The 20,620-nt window shown below is 45.2% G+C and overlaps 2 protein-coding genes across 6 annotated transcripts in view; one reads left to right on the top strand and one right to left on the bottom strand.

The window, feature by feature from the left end:
• Positions 1-127: 127 nt before the first annotated feature.
• On the top strand, positions 128-4,535 carry psmd6 (proteasome 26S subunit, non-ATPase 6). Its single transcript, XM_036531140.1, has 8 exons — positions 128-338; positions 980-1,185; positions 1,459-1,604; positions 1,980-2,199; positions 2,394-2,502; positions 2,928-3,096; positions 3,190-3,267; positions 3,755-4,535. Exons 1-8 carry the CDS (start codon positions 194-196, stop codon positions 3,849-3,851), a joined length of 1,170 nt encoding a protein of 389 aa, XP_036387033.1. The 5' UTR covers positions 128-193; the 3' UTR covers positions 3,852-4,535.
• A 383-nt stretch (positions 4,536-4,918) lies between these two features.
• Positions 4,919-20,620, bottom strand: part of LOC118779499 (ataxin-7) — a 32,086-nt gene continuing 16,384 nt past the window's right edge. For 2 of the 5 annotated variants that reach the window (XM_036531637.1, XM_036531634.1), the window contains 8 exons: positions 16,282-16,534; positions 15,613-15,863; positions 15,143-15,225; positions 13,771-14,036; positions 12,655-12,853; positions 11,132-11,253; positions 8,745-9,768; positions 4,919-8,393 (listed from right to left, as the gene is read on the bottom strand). In XM_036531637.1, the coding sequence (XP_036387530.1) occupies positions 8,376-8,393; positions 8,745-9,768; positions 11,132-11,253; positions 12,655-12,853; positions 13,771-14,036; positions 15,143-15,225; positions 15,613-15,863; positions 16,282-16,534 (2,216 nt within the window). In that variant the 3' untranslated portion in view covers positions 4,919-8,375. Of the gene's footprint in view, positions 8,394-8,744; positions 9,769-11,131; positions 11,254-12,654; positions 12,854-13,770; positions 14,037-15,142; positions 15,226-15,612; positions 15,864-16,281; positions 16,535-19,116; positions 19,183-20,620 lie in introns of those variants that run through there. The other 3 variants (XM_036531635.1, XM_036531638.1, XM_036531636.1) reach the window with 3 other exon arrangements.

The raw sequence follows: 20,620 nt of genomic DNA, 5'->3' as shown, positions 1-20,620 counted from the left end.
CAGTTTGCAGGTTGAATTGATAGTTAATAACTTTTATGTTCAACCAGTGGATGGCAGTAAACACACTTTATCACTCTCGCTCTCTGTGGACGTTCTTTTTCTGCACTCGTTGGTGTCAGTACGGTAAAGGAAGCGCGTTTATGTATCCGTAGTCCATACAAACTCTGCTGTTAAAACAGGGACGACTATAGAAATGCCGCTGGAAAATTTGGAAGAAGAGGGTTTACCCAAAAACCCAGATCTGAGGATAGCACAACTGAAGTTTTTGCTAACTTTAGATGGACACCGACAAGACGCTGCAGTTAAAAATGAACTCATGGAAGCTATCAAAGAGAACAGTAAGTACAAAGGATCGTCAGCAAAATCATACCACTGAATACCTAGCTAGGTAGCAAGTTAGCTAGATGTGCATCGTCACTAGGGCCCGGAACTGATCCTGGGGCTCGACTACCTCAGGCAGCCGTGGCCTAGATGCAGGGCTTAGGCTACACATAAACTGCTACACGCTAGTTAATTAAAATTGCACTTGGTTGTAATTAGCAACGTAGCTAGCTATTACTTTTTGTTTGTAGTATTTATAGTTAGTTAGTTACATCTTGTGCATGATACTGTTAGGTAGCATGATACTGTTAGCTGATAGAAATTTTGCTAGCTCGCTAATCGGACACCTCGGATAGTTGAGAGAATGAATCAGCTAAGTTAGCTAGTTTAGCTAGCTGCCAGTTTTAGCCATTTATCAGGACATGTCAGTTAACTGCTTATTATGTATCGGGGGCTTTTGAGACAAGCTAACAAACTATAGCTAAGTAGCTTGATTATTCGTTTGATTAATCAGTTAGCTACCTGAGTAGCTAGCTTGCTAACTGGCCTTTTCGTGCTTATTGAACAGATTTTCCTCAATGCACCCCGTTTTGTTGACTGACGATGTAAAATGTTATAGGTGGTGAACGACTGAACTGTCACATTTTTTGTTTTGTAGACATGGCACCATATTATGAGGCTCTGTGCAAAGAGCTGAAATGGCAGGTGGATACCGACCTCCTGAGCAAAATGAAGAAAGCGAATGAGGAGGTGCAAAAACGCCTGGATGATGTTTTGGAGGACGCGGAGAAGAACCTCGGGGAGAGTGAAATACGAGATGCTATGATGGCTAAAGCCGAATATCTCATCCGTATTGGAGATAAGGTAAGATAACGTCTGATAGTTTTACGTAATCAAAAAATAGTAAATATTGATGAGACAATATGTGAAATGCATGGAGTCAAATTGTCATTGTGATCCCAGTGTTTAGCTAAATTTGTGTACCTATCACTCGCTTGGTTGCTAGCATGACATGTGGACGCCAGCCATATTTCACCACTGTAGTGAGCATGACTGTGACTTTGTGGATAATTAGAATAATGTCATTGTGATCATCATCGTGCTAACCACCCGAATACTTTTTGTTTGTTCACATAGGAAGGAGCGCTGACTGCTTTTAGAAAGACCTACGACAAGACTGTTGCCCTGGGACATCGCCTAGATATAGTATTCTACCTGCTTAGAATCGGTTTGTTTTACATGGACAGCGACCTCATAACACGGAACACCGAGAAAGCAAAAAGGTAAAGACAAGTGTTTTTCATAGTAGTTTCTTCTCAGGTCTGTGATTGATTGGTAGCATTTACGCTTTGACTTTCCCTTTCACACATGACTTTAGTGGTCAGACGTTTGAGATTGCAAGGTGGTAGGATGCACTTTGTTTTCATATGCAGCTCTTGTGGTTAAGTTGACCGTTCAAAATTATTGTAACCAGCATGACTTGCTGTTTTTGTCAGTGTATTTTGTGTATCTTTAACCCTTGGTTTTTGATGGCCTTTCTAAATATGATTTTTTTAACGATATCATATAGTTTTATATGTTAAATATTTGAAAGTTGTGTTACGAGTAGGTTAATTCCCGAAAGGTCACAGGCTGACAGTGATCCCCGCCTTTTGTAGCCTCATCGAAGAGGGTGGTGATTGGGACAGGAGGAACCGTCTGAAGGTGTACCAGGGGCTGTACTGTGTGGCCATCCGGGACTTCAGGCAGGCAGCCGAGCTCTTCCTGGACACAGTGTCCACCTTCACCTCCTACGAACTCATGGACTACAAAACGTTCGTCACATACACTGTGTATGTTAGCATGATTGCGCTGAAGCGACCAGACCTCAGGGAGAAGGTAAGTCCTGAGCAAACATCTCATCACCTGGTTGCTGTTGTATGGCAGGGAAGCCATATTTGTGATAAGGGTGGATTTAGTGGGATTAGATGCATAGCTGGGTTTCACCTGTCCTGTCCAGGAAATGTTATTTGAAATAAGTGCATCTGTTCAGTTGTAAACACCAGAACTCTGTTTTCCCATTACAATGCTAGGTGATAAAGGGGGCAGAGATCCTGGAGGTGCTGCACAGCCTGCCAGCAGTGCGCCAGTACTTATTTTCCCTCTACGAGTGCCGCTACTCTGTGTTCTTTCAGTCCCTGGGTGAGTCATTCTCCTCCCTCCAAAGCCTGTGCACTGACCATAGGGCTGCTCCTAAGGGAGTCCTGCCAAGTAGAGGTTTGAGGACTAGATTTTTGACCAGCAGATGGTGGGCTCCTGTACCTTAAGTAATTTTTAAAACTCACCTATAATAGACATTAGTCATTATCCAGGGTGACTCGGTGTAGCTCACATTTTTACATGTTATCCATTTATGCAGTTGGATAGATACTGAAGCAATCCAGTTTAGGCACTTCACTCAACAGTAGAGCAGCAGGGCCCCGCCTGCTGAACCTCCCGCCTTTGTGTTCCAAACCCACCACCTCAACCACTGCATCATGTTGCTGGCATCTTTACACATGGACAGTGGTGCATGTAGAATAAGTGACTGGATGATGTCCACATAAACCCCCTCCTCTTTCCTGCAGCTGCAGTGGAGCAGGAGATGAAAAAAGACTGGCTGTTTGCCCCTCACTACCGCTACTATGTTAGAGAGATGCGCATCCACGCCTACAGCCAGCTTCTGGAGTCCTACCGCTCACTTACGCTGGGCTACATGGCAGAGGCCTTTGGGGTTAGCACCGAGTTCATTGACCAGTAAGTGCCCTCATCCACACCCTACAACAAATCAGGCCCAGGATGGACCAATGTCACAGTTGTGCAATATAAAGTTATTCATTTTTTTTTTAGGGAACTCTCCCGATTCATTGCAGCTGGTCGACTGCATTGCAAGATTGATAAAGTGAATGAGATTGTGGAAACAAACAGGTACAGTATAACAGCACCAAGATGTGCACTTCATGTAGCCATTAGGAATTTTTGCCAAAACTAAAAACAACACTGAATATGGATTTACAGCAACCCAGATTTGTCGAGTTCAGTTGTAGCTCTGTGTGAAGCTGTTATGGTTGGACCTTGACCAGGATTTGACTGCTGGCAAAAATGTTAAGCTTCCTTTGCCAGAAATCTCAGGTGCCCCCTGCAGAGAAATTAGCTGCTCCTGCTTTCTCAAGGTGACATTACTAGGATGTTGACCCAATGTAAAGTTTATTTCCGAAGCTGAACATAGTGCAAGTTTTGTAGTCTTGAGTGTATTTTATTGCATTTATGTAAAATGGCCTGATCAATAAAACATATGTTATCATAGGATGTCAACTAAAATAGGTATGTTATGCAAGCCACAAAAATGTTTGACTTTTTTTTAATTAGTTTTTTTTTTTTTTTGAATTGTTTGTTTTTTGCTATTTCTCACTAGACCGGACAGCAAGAACTGGCAGTACCAGGAGACTATAAAGAAGGGAGACCTTCTACTGAACAGAGTCCAGAAACTGTCCAGGGTGATCAACATGTAATAGAAAGTATGCCAGGTTGTTCCCTGAGATTTATGGGTAAAGTGATGCTTATGTTATAGTTCGTCTGGAAGAAATACTCCCTGATTAAGCGTTTAAATGTATATAATAAAAGTTCTTTTCACAAAAAGTCCACATTTTTCATGACATTCAAATATATGGCTATTTTGAAGACATCCTTTTGGGGGTAGAGTTTAACTTTGTTTTTTACAGCATAGGGCACATCAAACATGGCAATTTTACAATGACCAGTATTGCTCTATGTACAGATTTATTCCTGATCATCTTTTGCAATTTCATCTGTTGTCACTTTGCTGACAGTGGTTGTCTTGCAACACCTGGCCCTTGAGTGTTCAGTATGCTGTAGCAGAACTGTATTGGTGTTCTTAAGTAACTATCCAGATTACAATAAATCATTTCTGGTAGTTGCTGTACATTTAATCTTTGAGGCAGGTTCATGCCATTGTGAATTCTGCATTGTATTCAGATTTCCTGTATTTACCAAGAGCTCCAGTTTGAAACAAGAGTTGAAGAAAATTAATTCAGCTGCTAACTGCAGCTAAAAGATACTTTTTTGGTTTTCTTTTTTAGTATTTATCATTGTTACAACCATGTAGTCATTTTATGGTAAACAGTTGTCCATACTTTCCCACATCAATATTTTTTGTTTATAAAATAAAAGTTAAAAATTAGTCCGCTTCCTGAATAGTTTGACTTTGTTTCTCTGCCATTAGCTTAACAACTGTGTTTTTGTGGTACTAAGGACAAAGAAACTGGGGGGTGGGGGGGCCAAGCAGACCAGGTGAGGGAGCATGCCTTGGACTGTCAACATGAGTCACTGTATTGTGCAACAGCTGAGACTAAAATTAGTTCAGAAAAGAGCATTTCAGAGAAGAAGCCGAGACTCTGTTTCCTTATAAATAACTGTATAAATTATTTTTTATTTACAGAAACCTGTTACAAAACAAATAGACTATACAATCTTTTTTTTCTTTAAATATTAAGTAAATCTCCTAATGTCCTACTACATTTGTTCATGAATTACATAGCAGCCAACACAAAGTCCAGCTGATCAAATGCATTTGATTATGTATACTTTAAAAAAAAATCAACTATACACGCTTTTACAAAGGAGTTTGCATGTAGAACCTTTTCCCCACAAGCAAGCTGCTTTCCGTCTTAAATTCACATTACACATCTGTAGTGCTTAATTAAACAGTATCTTTGTATGTTTCCACCACTTGAAAACACTGGCAGAATCACCACAGGAGTTTGAATGTAAAGGGAAGTGAAACACCTTCACATTTTGTTTTTAATTTTTCAAAACATCTCCTAACAGACCAAGGACCTTTAACACGCTCGGGTTATGCATACAAATGTGGGAAGAAACCTGGATTAGAGTTCAACAGTAGTCTACAAATCAATATCAACAGATTTAACAGGGAAAAAAATACCCAAGGTTCTGATGAGCAGTCAGATCTGTACAGTGAGTGTCATTGAAGCTAGCCAACACTATCAAGACTTTTACCACAATTTAGGACCCAAATGCAGGTGTAAAAAGCAAGCTCATAAACCTTTTCTTTAAACATTCAAGTCACGTAAAACAATAAACCCAAAGAGTGGTCCTTAAACAGTCATCATGTGAAACTAATTCAGGCACTTTTTTCCATCATTTTCTAAAAGCTGCAAACTAAACATTAAGTTAAAAGCAGTGTTTCAAATTAAATGTTTGGCAACAATGATGCAAGCAGCTGCATTGGATTTTAAAGTGTTTTTTTTTCCTTCTTTCTTGTAATAGTTGCCCTACTCCCAAGACCTTAAAGGGAAAGTGTTGCCAAAAAAGACATTTTCAGCTGTCACCCAAACCCAGTACAATTCATCCTAATCATTAGAAACCAAACTGGACAACAGATATTTTGTGAGAAGGACATTATAGAGGCCAACTCGCCATGGATAGGACACTATTTCAGTGTTCAGAAGCGACATGCGAGATTAGTAAGACCTCCCAGGGTTAAAACACTATTCCATAAGCTACACTTCAGTGACAACACTCCACCTTTAAAGGATCCAAGTGCGTGTTTTAAGAGACGTCCTATCTGTCTGTTATAGGCATATTGCGTTATTGGCTTGGCAGTGAACCACTTCAACTAATAAAAGTTTTAACTTGTTATTCATTTACTAAATAAATAAATAATGATGATCTCAATTGTACCAAAATTGTATATAAGAAAAAAATGCCTGTGCAAAAATACATATTTAAATATGTACAATCTTTTTTTTTTTTAACAAAATATGTATTCTGAAATTGGGATACTTCAGTATCTGTATAATACATACAAGAAAGCTAAAATAATAGATACAAAACTGACTCTGCTTTACAGCTACGTTTTGCTTACTGACATCAATAGGGTTAAGAAATCTACAGGAGTCACAATGGTACAATAGTAGCTAGTAGCCAAAGCGTGCAGCTGCCTCACTCAAGCCACCTCTAAAGACAGTTCGCCAAAATAATAATAATAATAATAAAAAAAAAAAATCACCAAAAATGTGTTCTACCAGGGTGAGGGAAGATTTTGCCGGTCAAGGCCCAGGACATGGTTAACATGGAACCCGTGAATGCACGACCCAAATTTCCCATCTTTGCATGACTGATTTTCAGTTCACATTTAGGATTTGCAGTGTGTGAAGAGATGTCACTGTAAAAGCATAACTGCAACTTGCAATTAGTGGTGTAGATTTAAGGGTGTGGGGTGCTGCCTCTTAACAATGCCTGCCGCTCCTGGTCAGTTGTATGTGGGCAAATAAATAAAGCACTTGCATAATCTACTCACAAATAGTGGCTTTCTGTTTGGTCAGTACCATTCACAGTATAGGGAGTCTCTTGTGGATGCAGGTGCTGACTTAATTGATAAAATGTTTAAAAAAAACTGTTCCATCCAGTAATACATGACCTAGCACAAGAAACCATATATTAATATCATTCAAAAACTGAGTTGCTAGTTTAAATCCAGTTATTCTGTACTCTTGTCCCATGTTTAGTGTATTTGTGCTAATTATCAAAAGTGCAACATGTGTGTGTTTGTTTATCCAAGTTAAAGGATGAGTCTGGTCAAATTCTGTATGTATCAAATGCATCCATGCTAATGAATAAGCTTCAGAAATGAGTCACTTCTCACTGATGTATCAATCATACCTGCTTTAGTCTACAATAACAAACAAAAATTATTCCCCAACATACAGTTGTTCCCTTGGACAAATTCCACACACACATATGTATGCATTTACTCACGAGAAGTATACCAACAACCTGGTATGTGACAAAGACATTATAGATCTTTGAGCAAAAAAAAAAAAAATACAAAAAGTATTTTCCCAAGTTGTCTGATTTAACTTTGTAGTACTGTGTTAGTGTGTGCAGTAAACTTGTTTCAAGGTGTTTATCAAAATATACATTTTTGACCAGACTTGTCCTTTAAGTTTCTGAGGAAATACAAGTTGTTCTACCATTTCAGCAGTTAGATTTGGTCTTCACAGGAATTAACACACTACTCAGCAAGCCATGAAGGAGATCAACTTAACGGCCTTGAAACAAAGAGGAAATGTACACACCAGTGATCACTTCCAAGTTCACTTCTTGCATAAGCCTGTTTATAAAATCAACAAGGACCATGTCAGACAGATCAAGAGACCTGGTTAATTACTCCAGAAGCCACAAGCAGCATGGATCTTGGACAACCATGAGTTGATTCAGGCACCTCTCGGACTTGACTAAAGTAAGCTTGCATCATAGCCTACACACCCCAACCCCTCCCCTCTCCATTCATTTAAATCAGAATAGCTTGGCAATTTTGGACAACGGAATCTGTGCCCATGTTGTAATGATAAAATCAAATGATAAAGTCGAGTTAAAAAAAAAAAATCATAGTGATTGTGTATCAAGTGTGGGAACTCCTGACAGTTTCTTATCCCTACCTACCTACTCCTCCAAGGCTCGAGTACAGGCAGGTTAGGTTTTTATTCCCAGTAGTTTAGCAGAGTCTGACCTGACGAACACACGCAATGTGCACTTGCATCCATACTACAAAGAAGAGACTGGTAGAAACCGAAGCGTTTCACCACAGTAACAACAGAGTCGTTCCCCCAACAGCACGTCTGGATGCGAGTACAGCGCTGCATGAACCAGCCCTTATCTGTACCTCAAAACTTATTGTAAGGTCACTGAACAGACTCCTCCCCCACAGGAAGACCTCACAGACCAGCATTCCACTGTAACACTGATAGGAGCAACAGCCTGACCCACTACATCGCCCTCCCCCCCCGGCTGTGTGGGATCCCCATGGCGGCACGGCTGCAGACATGGCTTCGGGGAATTCCGTGATGTCGCTGACTGTCCGGTGGATCTCCACCCCTGAGGATTGTGGGAAGCTGAGATTAACACAAAAGGCCTCGTGCAGTTCAAGGTACCAGAGCCAGTACCGTTCTGCTTACATTGTCCATTTCTGTGCAGAGAGGACCATACGACTGTTGTCAGGGACGTGCCTTTGGCTGGAAGAGACAGGAAACAGTGATTAGCACATTTAAAAAAACAGCTTTGCTTTTCCTTTTCCTTCCTTTTTTTTTTGCTCGGTTATTATTGCCCCATATGAGTCTTTCATCCTACCGTCATGTATGGCTCTGTTAATTGTCTGGAGATACTGGCATACACTGTCCAAGTCCGAGACATGTAATCACAATGCACTCTGGCGTCAATTTTGAGTGTACTCTTTACTTGTAGCTTTCACCTAACTTCACAAAGCAACATGTAATGACACACAGAAAAGACTTCAGGATGTCAGAAGCACAGCTGTGATGCTGTCAGACAGGTTGGAGAGGATGGGTGGGGTGCATGCCGCCTACCTGTGGTATGAGTGAGTTGCTGGGAAGTGCTTGCGTCCCTGGGATGGCGCGGCCGTGTTTGCCGTGGATGTTGTTGACGACGGGCGGCTTGGCCATTTTGGGCCTCCCGGGGCCCGGGCCTCCTCCTCCTGCGCCGCCGCCGCTGCTGTTGATGCTGCCGGAGGCGGGGGAGCCCTTGCGCTTCTTCCCCTCCAGCCGGCCGTCCAGCGGGGCGTGGGCCTGCTCGGCGGCCTGGTGCACGAAGGGCCCCAGCGACAGCGTGGAGTCGCTGCTGTTCATCACCACGCTCATGCGCTTGATGGACTCCGCGGGGCTCCCGCAGGCGGGGCCCCTCCCTGATTGGTCCTGCTTGAGGCTGAGAGAGTTCGTCCTGCCGGGGGCGCAGTTAAGTCCCACGCTGTGGACACCGCTGTGCGAGGAGGAGGAGGAGGAGGAGGAAGAGGAAGAGGAGGTGAGCGACGGGTGGAAGGCGCTTCCTGAGCCGCCCGAGTTCACAGCACAGTTTCTCTTGAAGGACGAGGACGAGAAGGAGGAGGAAGAAGAGGAGGACTCGGTGGGGTAGGGCGTGTGGGAGGACAGCGGGGAGCTGTTTTTCCTCTTCTTCCCCGCTCCGAGGCTGCCACCACTGCCGCCGCCGCTGCTGTTGGAGTTGGCGATGGAGGCCGAGGGCTCGCGGGCTCTGAAAGGCTTACTGCTCGGCCTGGCCTTGGAGGCTCTGCTGGACAGGAGAGAGGGAACGCTAGAGTGTCCTGAAGGCATCTGGGGCGATGAAGACACTTGTCTGGACAGCGTGTTGTAAGGGGGGTGGTCTGTGGAACTCAGGGGGGAGGCGCGGGCATTCAGGGTCGTTCCGTAGGAGAGAACAGACTTGCTGTCGAAGGACTGCGTGTAGGGGGGCGAGGAGATGGCAGAGGCGGGGCACAGGAAGCCTGTGACACTGGCGCCGCCGTGAGACGAGGGCAGGGAGTTTGTGCTTGTCCTGTGGGGCGTCGTGGAGGAGCTCTCCGAGGCTGGGGGTATTTTCCTGGAAAAGAAACGCAAATGTTAATCGTGCCCTTCTACTGCTTTTAACTCTCGTAATTAAGGACACAGCACAGCCAATTTACTGAATCCACCTGAGTAGTTAAAAAAAAAAAACCTGACCGAAACAAGCGCATACAAATAAAGATATTTTAAAATGTTTTTTTTCCTTCTGGTTTTCGCTGTGCTTTTTGCTGTGCTTTCTTCTACAACACTGAAAATACACCAAGCACTTCAAGGGCTTGGTGCCAAAGTCAGTTTTTCTGCAATACTGGCCAGGTACTCATAAGCACAATCAGGTTTAATCACTTCTGCCAGGGAACTTACTGTAACCAAATATTGTGTACATTAAACAGTGTCTCTGGTGTTTAGCAAATAGGTCAAATTTATATTATTACAAAACCAAACACAAATACACCGAAATGAAAGGTAAAACATTAACCTGTACATTGAATCTAACTTAAACCTCATCCACGCATCCAGTGCCTCAGACAGGCAGAAGATAGAAAAGCATCAATATCACATGCATTCTATTATCATTCACATATTTACCACTGTTAAAAGTCTCCACTTTCAGGTATATCTGTGTTATTCACACAGGTGTGATGGAATAGACCCATTTAAGACCCACAGGTGTTGACAATGCATGAATAAACCCGGGAACACAGTAAAATGTGTGGGCCTTCCAAGTTTTTGGATCAAATCAATCTCACTCTTCACAGCACGGCACCTTGTGGCCGACGCCCACGGCGCGTGGATGACACACATTTAAAACTGTAAAAATAGCACAAGGACAGCAAGCATGACCCAAACTACAGAGCAGCTTCACCCAGACATCCCCTGTGAAGACACGGCCATAAAGGAAGTCAGCACCACTCCGTTTTCAGAGAATATATTTCAGAATGACATACAGTTATGGCCATATGATTTAACTGCTTATTGTATTGATTGGCTTTCTATATGGCCTTATCCATTCATGGCTTTTACACATGCAGCACTCAGACCCCTAACCTTCATACCACAGTTCTGCCCCTTATGGATATGTACATACACATTAAAAGCCCTTCATAAATGTCATAATTCATAGACTATAATGATTATATTTTATACATCATACTATGGATGGTCTCCCTATTTTATGGAACAGTTATATCATGAGGGAAAATTACGGCAAAGTCTCTCACAAAAAATTTAAGAATTGTGTGTTAGATTGTCATTCAACAAATGCAAGGTGCATCATGCGTATCATATTTTCACATGTGTGGGTAAGGATCCATTACACACAGCCCTGCTTTCTCATTATTGACTCAGTCTGAACACATCTGTGCAAATGAAAGCACACAGACACACTGCAAAAAGCCACTCACTTCCACATCTGAGAATTGACGTGCTTCTCCACCATGGCGGTGAGCACACATCGAACTCGATCCCAGCGTCGGTCGAACGCAAAGCAGCTTCTCCCGAACTGTCGGCTCCCAAACGTGCAAAACTGTGTAGAAAAATGCACCACATTAATGCAGCAACCCCCAACTGCAGCGTGTGCACAAGGTGTCCGACAACTCGAAATGTCTCCCAATTCCCCTCTTCAGAGATACTGAGGAACCACGAGCCGATTCCACAGACTTACATAGGCAGAGAAATAGGTGGTGACCTCAATACACAAAATAACTGACAACATACAGACCTTTTAACCTCATTTCTTGGAATGTTTGGGTTTCCGCAGCTCTTAATGAAGGAATGAAATGAACTGAAATGAATGAAAGATCTACTTGACTATTTTTAGAACTAGTTACTTATTTGGAGTATTTTTTGCTAGGCAGTAGCCTATAAATATTCAATCTGTTTCATGAGGTGACTTCTCATGAAGTAAATCAATGAGATTTTGCCAGATTTTTGTGGTGCGATTGCTTACTGACAGCAGCTTTGTGGAGTGTCAGATGTTGGGCTTGGGAAATTCCCTCGCATGGCTTTACAATACTGAGCTGGGAAAGACACGTCAAACACATTGAAATGCACATCCCATATTTTAGTTTTTACTGTGTCTACATCTTAAAATGTGTAATAAGGTTTCCATAACAAAACAGCCTTGGACTTAAATGGGTCCTATTGTTTGAAACAGTAAACAGTATGGTCCTGTAGCTAAGTGCTGGCAGTTCTAACCACAGCCTTCTCAGCAGTTTGGACACCACAGAGAATTACCCAATGCTCAGTGCAGGCTGAAACCCAGCTCTGTCAGGAATACATCTTCAGTTATTTCAGAACAGAGCAATTTGCTTTCAGCTGCACCACTTAACAGAATCGTTTCATAGAACATTGAATTTATTTGCAACCATTTATTGGTACACAACATTAACTCTGTATGTAATAGAACAAACTCGGTTTGAAAGTGTTTGAGGAAACTTAACAGAGATACACATTCAAATAACGACTGAATCAATCCAGGTACATACTCAGCTGGATAAATCAATTGCTGAAAGAGCAGACCCTCTTCACGAGGTCTGGAGTAAAAGCATTCTGCAGAATAATAGTACAGATGCAGCACAGAGCGACTGTGTGTGGGAACACTGCGAGCACTCAGAGCTGAAACACCGAACGGCCGCAGTTACAGCTGAAACGCAGAGCGATGATGTAGGGGAAACGGCACATGTATTCACAGGTAAAACAAAAAGCAACTGTTTGGGGGAGAGGCCGGGTGTGGTAGGATGAAACTCAGTGCGACCGTGTGGGGAGTAGGGAGTGTATGCTCACAAGTAAAATGCAGAGCAACCATGTGGCAGACAGGGAGGGTCTTCTCACAATTAAAATGCAGAACAACCGTGGGGGGGAGAGGGCACGTGTACTCACAGCTGCAACGCAGAACGACTGCATGGGGGCGGGCATGCATACTCACAGCTGCTGGTCGAGGGTGGTGACCTGAATAGTGGCAGTCCAGCTTCTCCGTGCTCTCCTCCTTCTCCTCATTCTCCCCCTCGTCGCTGGACAAGCGGGACGTCCCGTCGGCAGCGGACAGGGAGTGGTGGAGCGACTCATGGATCAGGGCAGGGTCTCCCTGCAGGTTCCCACTTGGGTGCAAGGAACTACTGTTGAGTCTGCGTGCACAAACACACACAAACACACACACACACACACACACACACATACACACACGGCTTCAGCTTAGAGGCATCTGGAGAAAATAACACTAGTGAAAAACATATAGTCGGATGTACCAAGAATTCATAGATCAGAGTAGTAATGGGAAGAGTGAGGCATCATAAACCCTGTGATTGATGACGCATGGAGCCCCAGCAATAACTGATTTGCTGCTAATGGAAAGACTAGTGCTCCACAGGACACTTTGATTCAAATGTCAAATCAGCCAGTCACTGCTGATGCACACATGATTGCTCCATCCATTTCGGGGCTCATGCCACACTCTTCAATCCCGTTCAGGGCTATTCACCTGGTGCAAGCTTGACACACACAATAAAACACTTTCCCCAGAGCTCCTTTTCAAATACTTGTCAACAACAGCAGCGGGGAGGAATCGAACCAGCAACCTTCTGGTTGTGACTCCCGTTCCTTACCACTACACAACACTGCTGCCCCATGATACATAATAATGATCAGGTAGAGATGTAGAAACATTTTAAGAGAACAGCAATTCAATCTTCAGAAAAAAACCCAGTGCAATGACTATGGAAGCAGTGGGTTTAATAATAGTGAGCACAGACACCATCCAAACACTGCTGTACCAAATAGAGTTTCAGTGCATTCAGCAGAGTAGTCAGTCATTCACTATAAACTATATGATAAACACCTATTTAACATCTCTGCTCCACATCTTAACCATGCAAGATGTCAAGGTAAATTCATGTGGCTCTTTATGGGTCAAGACTGAAACAAATAATTCATGCTCACCATCTCCAAGAGCAGTATTAGTTTCAGCTTAGGGTGCTGCGCAGTGTTGCACTTAAGACTCAGCACAGACCACCAGGACTGCAAGGCCGAGGTTCAGCTCACTCACCGTGGAAGACTAAGATTGTGAGGTTTGGGTTTGCTGGGCGCTGAAGGCTTGGCGTCGGCGGCACTGTTGCCGTGGGAGACCTGGTGGGGGTCCTGGGCGATGCGGGAGGGGGAGGGGTGAGGGTCCCTGAGAGGGGGGGTCTGCTGGGGGTACTCTGAGCCACGCAGCAGCTCCTTGTCCCTGGCTTTACTCTTGTGCTCCGCTAATAAAGTGTCAAAGCGCTTCCTGCGACCCAGCACCGCCCTCCGCTGGCTTAAGGAATGTGTCTGAGGAGAGGACAGGACCAGCCAGGCTTTACTCACAAAGGTCAAAGTTCAGTTAACATGAAGCAGCATGGACATTAGGAATCCTGACAAGGTCAGGTTTATAAACAGGTGAGAACATAATAATCAGATTAAGTCAAATTGTACTTATCATAAAGTCTGTAATAAGGTAACTGTCACAGGCCACTTCAGAGAGTAATAAATCACAGTAATGCAAACAGCAGACAACAAATCATTGGTAGTAACACCTGACACACACCACGTCAGAGTTTCTGGTATGCTGGTTCGTAAACAAATCAATGCCTTGATGTGATACCATGCTATTAAGTGTGATTTGTTCAAAGAGTGGCAAAAACCTGAAAACCTCACGAAAATAATACGGAAAAAATGGATGGAAAAGTACTAAGCTATGCAGTTAGTTTCACATTTATCATTTACTTGGTAGACATGCAAATCAGGGGAATCCCCAAACAAGAGAATTATGGTGTGGTGCTATCACATTCAGTCATTTGCACCTCATGCCCTTTGCTTCACCAGTACATAAATTAGCTGTAATGTTAAGACGTTAATGTTAACCACTCTATATGGCAAATGTTACAATATGTGGGAAGAGACCGCTGAGCACAACCCCCTCACCACACAACTGCCTTCACACAAACTATTATCACACTTTTATCTTTACTCTTAAAACACTTTCACCACACCAAATATTTGGGCTTTCTATAATGGGCAGGACAATGGTCACTGGCCATCTTCCACCACAGACTTAAGACACACCTCTTCAGATGCCATCTTGGTTCTCCCACCTCATCATAGCTTAAATATTATGTGCTAGACCACAGGGTATTACTGCACTTGCTATCGCCATTCCTCAGACTTTTGTACTCACGAATGGCTCTAGTCAGCACCGCACTGCGTGACAGACACATGTTGTGATGTGCTATTCAGTTTTCTTTTTAGTTTTACTGACGTTCTTATGACTTAATTCGATATTCTTTTGTACTCATGCTTTGTAAGTCACTCTGGACAAAAGTGACAATATATAAGAGTCCCTTACGTGGGGAAACTCCTGCCATGGCAATAAAGTGTGAGGAGGCTGAGGGATCTACCTTGCATGTGAGAGACCTCGTGCATGGCTTCCTGGCAGTCAGGTCCAGGACCCCACAGTGGATGTCTGGATTAAACTCGCGCTCTGCTGGCAATAAAACAGCAACTTCATTACCTTCACACAGTGCTGCCAATTCTTTCACAGAGCAAGAGGCAGTTTCAATCTGTGAAAACGACCCAAGCTTATTTTATTATTTTAAAAAATTACTCTGTTAATTTAGGGATAAAGATCACATTTTCATACAGCAAAAGCATCTACATCTGAACCATCAACTGAGTGGATCTATTCTATATGTCTACCCATAGCTTTTCAAAGGCTGTGAGCTTTGCTTAAATCAATTCTATAAAAACAAAAAGGAATCTCATGTACATGCTGTTCACATCATGACAGACAGTTCAATGCAGACCCAAACAGGGGGCAGACACAGGGCTACCCAGTCGTTTATCCCCTGCAGCTGCGCTGGCCACTCACCGGAAGGTCTCTTGTGCAGCGGTCTCTTGTTACTGCTGTTGTCGTCCTGTTTCTTGTCCAGGGATGGGAGGCTCTTCCCGTTGGGGATCTGTCCCGGGGACAGCAGGGGCGCCTTTGGTATGGAGGGACAGTTAAGGCCGGGCTTCACGGGCGAGCTCACAGTGGCGGAGGAGGTGGGGACGTGGACCAGCTTGGCCAACGCATCCACCCTCAGGGGCATCTTCTCCACTTTCACAGCGGGAGTCAAGCTGCTGAGAGGGGATAGGGATTGGGAGGAGAGGGGGGGTGCAGTTAGGACGCACCACTCTCCATGACAACAGTGAGTCACACTCTGTGACTAATCACTGAGTGCCAGGGACAGAACATGTTCACAGGACCTGACCACAAAATGAATCATCAGAATGTACCTTGGACTAGAGCATCGCTACGCAACAAGCCCTTCTAAGCTCAGAACTAAAAGTGCTAAAACGACCAGGCTTTTCTTTGTTCACTCATATGTCTTGCTGTGAGACTTGGACAAGAATGCGCAGCGGCAGAGACCCTGCTGAAGGACTGGATATGTACAGAGTGGGAAGCCAGTGCGGTGTGGAGGGCCCCTGGCAGCCAGAACCCCAGAATACTGTCCCGCACCTTCGAGGGGGGGGGGGAGCGGACACTTCGGCCACTTACATTTTGTTGTGAAGCACCTTGAAGGGGAACTGTGGCCTCCCGTGAATGGGCAGCTTCTCTTTGGCCGGTTTGAGGATTTTGGAGTTGGAGGAGGCGGTGTTCCCGCTGGCCGAGCGGCCCACAGCCCCGCCCCCTGCGGCCCCGGCACTCCCGCCCCCGCTGCCCTTGCCGCGGGATGACAGCGTGGGCACTGGGTAGGCGGAGGAGGACGTGGTGGCAGACGGGGGCTTGCTGGCCGGGCCGTGTCTTCTCTCTGAACGGGGCAAGCGGAACACCAGTCAAACCCAGACACCCGGTCCGGCTCTGGGAGGGCGAAACGTCCGGCCCCGTACACTTGCTGACAAGTGTCCATCAAACAAAGGGGTGGAAATGCAAAACAGTTTGCTCCATATTAAGGGTTACTAGAAGTAGGGTACCATACTGAGAGAAAGCCACCAATAGGTGAAGCACACCAAGCAGCTTCTGATCAGTCCTGGAAAAGCTCAATTTGCTGTGCACGCCTGAAATTCTCATTTCCTCTCATGATGTTTCCTTTACTCTGACATAAATACACAACACCAACAAGTCGTGCAGTACAACATTCAAACAGACGCTCAGAAACTCAGACGGGATCCTGCCATCCCCACACACGGAAGTTAACAGAAAAACACGAATATGCAATTTGTTCAGCTTCATGAATGTTTTGAAAATCACCCTTTATTACTGCATTACCTCATCTACTAGCTTATGACATACCCTTGTCTGCAACATCTTAACCTACACTTTAGACATCATGCAGGTTTACACAGAACCACTGAATATTTACCAAATTTACTGAGCTGTACAATGCCACCCACAGCCATGACAAACAGTGGAAGCCATTCTGTTCTGTTTATCTGAGAAGAAATTTCTCCATGTTTCAAAGGTAAACAAAAGTGAAAGGACAGAAGGGAAGATTACAGAACTTTAAGGTTGAAAAGCACAGAAGCACTGAATATTCTATTCACTTATTTCTTTAAGACCCGAGGCCTGAAATAAGACTCAGGACACTTGGACTCTATTCTGGAATGACTTCTTATGGCACGGCAAGAAAGTCTGGAAATAGCTGCAGTGGAAGAACGTCCCTCCAGCATTTGTACGATGTGACAAGCCAGGCGCTTTCAAAGCTGCAAAAACAACAGTAGGGGGGGAAAAAAGGAAAAAGAAAAAGAAAAAGAAAAAAAAAAAAACAGCCATCGGAACCTGAGGTCTGGCAGCGCGGCTCACAGCAAATCGACATTTACCAGCAAGCCTGTAAACAACCCCGGCCAAACGGCTCTCCCGAGTGCGGCCGCGGCCGAACGCGCCGAGCGCGGGAGCCCGGTCCGCATTTCACAACCACAAAGGTTGGAACAGCAACAAACAGATGTGAGGAGGAGATTCAATATTTCTTTCCCCATCCGTAGAGAGCGCATAACTCATTTTATTTATCGACCCTTATTTGCTTAGCAGATGGCCTTGCGCAGCGCAACTCGCATTTAACGCGTTATCCATGTGTGTGGCTCTGTATTTAAAAAAAACAATTGCTATTCAGCACATTGCACAAGGTTACAAAAGCAGCACTCCACGGGGGAATAAAACCTGCAACCTCCTGGTTTCAAGCCCAGTCTAAGCATTACACAACACTACCATTAAAGACATTGAGCAAGCCCTACAACAGTGCTAAATGAGGCCATGCATGTTTGGGTGGGGCGGGGTGGGTGCAGGCAGAGGCACCAGCGTGCACAGAAACGATGAATACAGGGGGTTTCAAAGTCAACAGCAGCCCACAGGTACAAATCTCCAACACAGGAAGCCTAATGTTCCTGACACTGGAGCGCGCATTTACAATCGCCATTAAAGACCACACGGTATGCCATTCCGGTACCTGCCTCTTCAGCAAAAAACCCCAGCGCTGAAGCAGAAACTACTCAGGGGCCTTGCTTTTCAAGCGCGTCTATTAGGCCAATCCACCCCAAATCTGCTTAAAATAGCATTACAGGTCAAGGGCTCCATTTTCTGCATAAAACATCTGCGCGGCGTACGCGGGTAGCCGCAGACCGCTAAAAGGCGCTGGTGGCGTTTGCGCAGAGCGAGACAGCTCCCCGGACGCCGCGCTCAACACGGACAGAAGAGGATTTCGCTGCCGATAAACAGGCTTCTCTGCTGTAGGGAGATAAGTTTTTCCCCGAGCCCCGCGGAGCTGACCCCCCTGATCGGCGGGGCCATTCGGCCGGCACTCACGGCGTCCCGGACGGGGCCTTTCCTGTGATGAGAACCAGCTCCGGCGTCTCTAAAGCACAAAGTGAAAGTGAAGGAGGAGACAGCGAGAAGGAGGAGGAGGAGACTGCCTCACATTCAAAGTGCGAAAAAGCATTCGGCCCGCTTTCCGACGCGTTTAACCAGGCTAAAATATATTTGTCTATGCGCCGCCGTGGGACGGCGCTCCCCGCTCCGCTGTGGAGGGTTTCACGGTGCCCTCCCGCCTGGCTTTGAAGTTTAGCCAAAACAACTCCAGTGACATTTCAGAATAGCTGGTGTAGGCCGACAGCCGTAGTTAATCTTATCAGATTATCCACCCAAGCCAGCGAACAACAACTTCTCCCTCTACCCAGGGCCAGCCGCACAAACACATGGCTGCACACTGTTATTCAGCAGAGCGGAGGACATGAGCCAGCGTGGAGAGAAAGAGAGAGAGAGAGAGAGAGAGAGAGAGAGAGAGAGGGAGAGAGAGGGAGAGAGAGGGAGAGAGAGGGAGAGAGAGAGAGACAAAAGGCAGCACAGGAAAGCCCGACCGGAGCTGTGCAGCTCGCTGAGTTAATGCACAACTGTACTAACCTTCTGCAAACTCCATGCAGGTCTGGGCAGCCTGCCAAGGCACTGCCTCGGAGGGAGAGCGGCGGGACGCTCGGCCCGCACTCGCGGCGCTGCGTGAGGCCATCTTCCTCACAGCTCTCCTCCTCTTCCTCCTCCTCCCCTCACCGTGTTACTCCCTTCCTGCTCCCGGCGACCCCCCAGCTCAGAAATTCAGCGGCTCGCCCCAAGGGACGCGGCGTTTGACATTTCCACCCTGTCTGCCAGCGCCTGAGCGGTGTGGCAGCCACAAAGGCCGTGGCAGATAAATACAGCAGCAGGAGGAGGAGTCTCCTTTTTATTTCGTGCCGTCGCACAAGAAGTCCCCGTTTATGCTAATGAGCCCCCTGGTTTGGGAGAGGGCCTGGCAGCGCTTCAGGAGGCTGAACTCAGAACAGTTTATATTTCCAGAGCCCCAGTCAACAGAGGCCCAATTATTCCAAAACATTCCACAATATTATTTTTCTGTGATGCACTTTGCGCCGTCTTGTAACACCACTGCAAAGGGGTGCTACACCACATCAAATCACAACTGATTCAAATGACAAGGTATACATACAAAGCTAAACAGCTATCAAAGAGATCCTTATGCTGACGAGTTTGAGCACTCAATGCTAACTGAATAAAATACAGCTGATTTAGAAGAAAAGATGCAACACAGCAGAGCATTTAAACCACACTGTGCACCAACTGTGCACCAAGCTTAAAATCAAAATATAAATTACACCAATATGGATACAAGCATAACTTGGATTTGGAGACAGTCCAATAAAGAGTCAATCGTCAGGACATAGTAAGTAGCCACCATCATTTAATCCTGAGCTCTGGGGAATGCTTACACGATGGCACAGGCCTCTTCCTCACACACGGGCTTGACAGTAACCAACCTTGCGCGAAACATCAGGAGTTTCTTTGTTCACGAGACTCATAAATTAATCAATAAAATATGAGACGCGCCGCCTCATGGATCTCCGGGAAGCAGGGCCCCCCCCCGTGCGCCGAGCTGCCGCGGAACGCAGCGGGTGGGACCCTGCTGGGAAACGTACCCCCGCTTCAGAACCGTGAACGCAACCCAAACCCGACCCCCTCCCCCATTCATGTCTGTCAGCCTCTTACTGTAGGTTAGGCACACTCTGCTGGAGACAGCGGCATCAGAGCGGCAGTATTTGCAAAAAAAAAAAAAAAAAAAAAACTGCAGTAAAAATCCCAACACAAGGACGTCACAAAGTAGAATTCTGCTTTAGAATGACAAATGCAATTCAAATGCCTTGCAGCGTCCTTTTTTTTAGAAAGCAAAGAGCTCTGTAGTGATGGATCTACCTTTACAGTATAGGCTTACAGTTTATAATCAGTGGAACAGTCTTCGCTGAAACAAAGGAGGTGAGACATCTCTAGCACGCGGAGAGTATGAACTACCTGCTATATGCAAATATCCCCACCTAAAACGAAACGCTGAAGGCTTGATATCACCTGGGCTAAATCTTGCTGC

Source organism: Megalops cyprinoides, chromosome 6 (genome assembly GCF_013368585.1).
Source record: "Megalops cyprinoides isolate fMegCyp1 chromosome 6, fMegCyp1.pri, whole genome shotgun sequence".
NCBI classification, from domain to species: domain Eukaryota; kingdom Metazoa; phylum Chordata; class Actinopteri; order Elopiformes; family Megalopidae; genus Megalops; species Megalops cyprinoides.
This window is presented reverse-complemented; position numbering and strand designations above follow the sequence as displayed.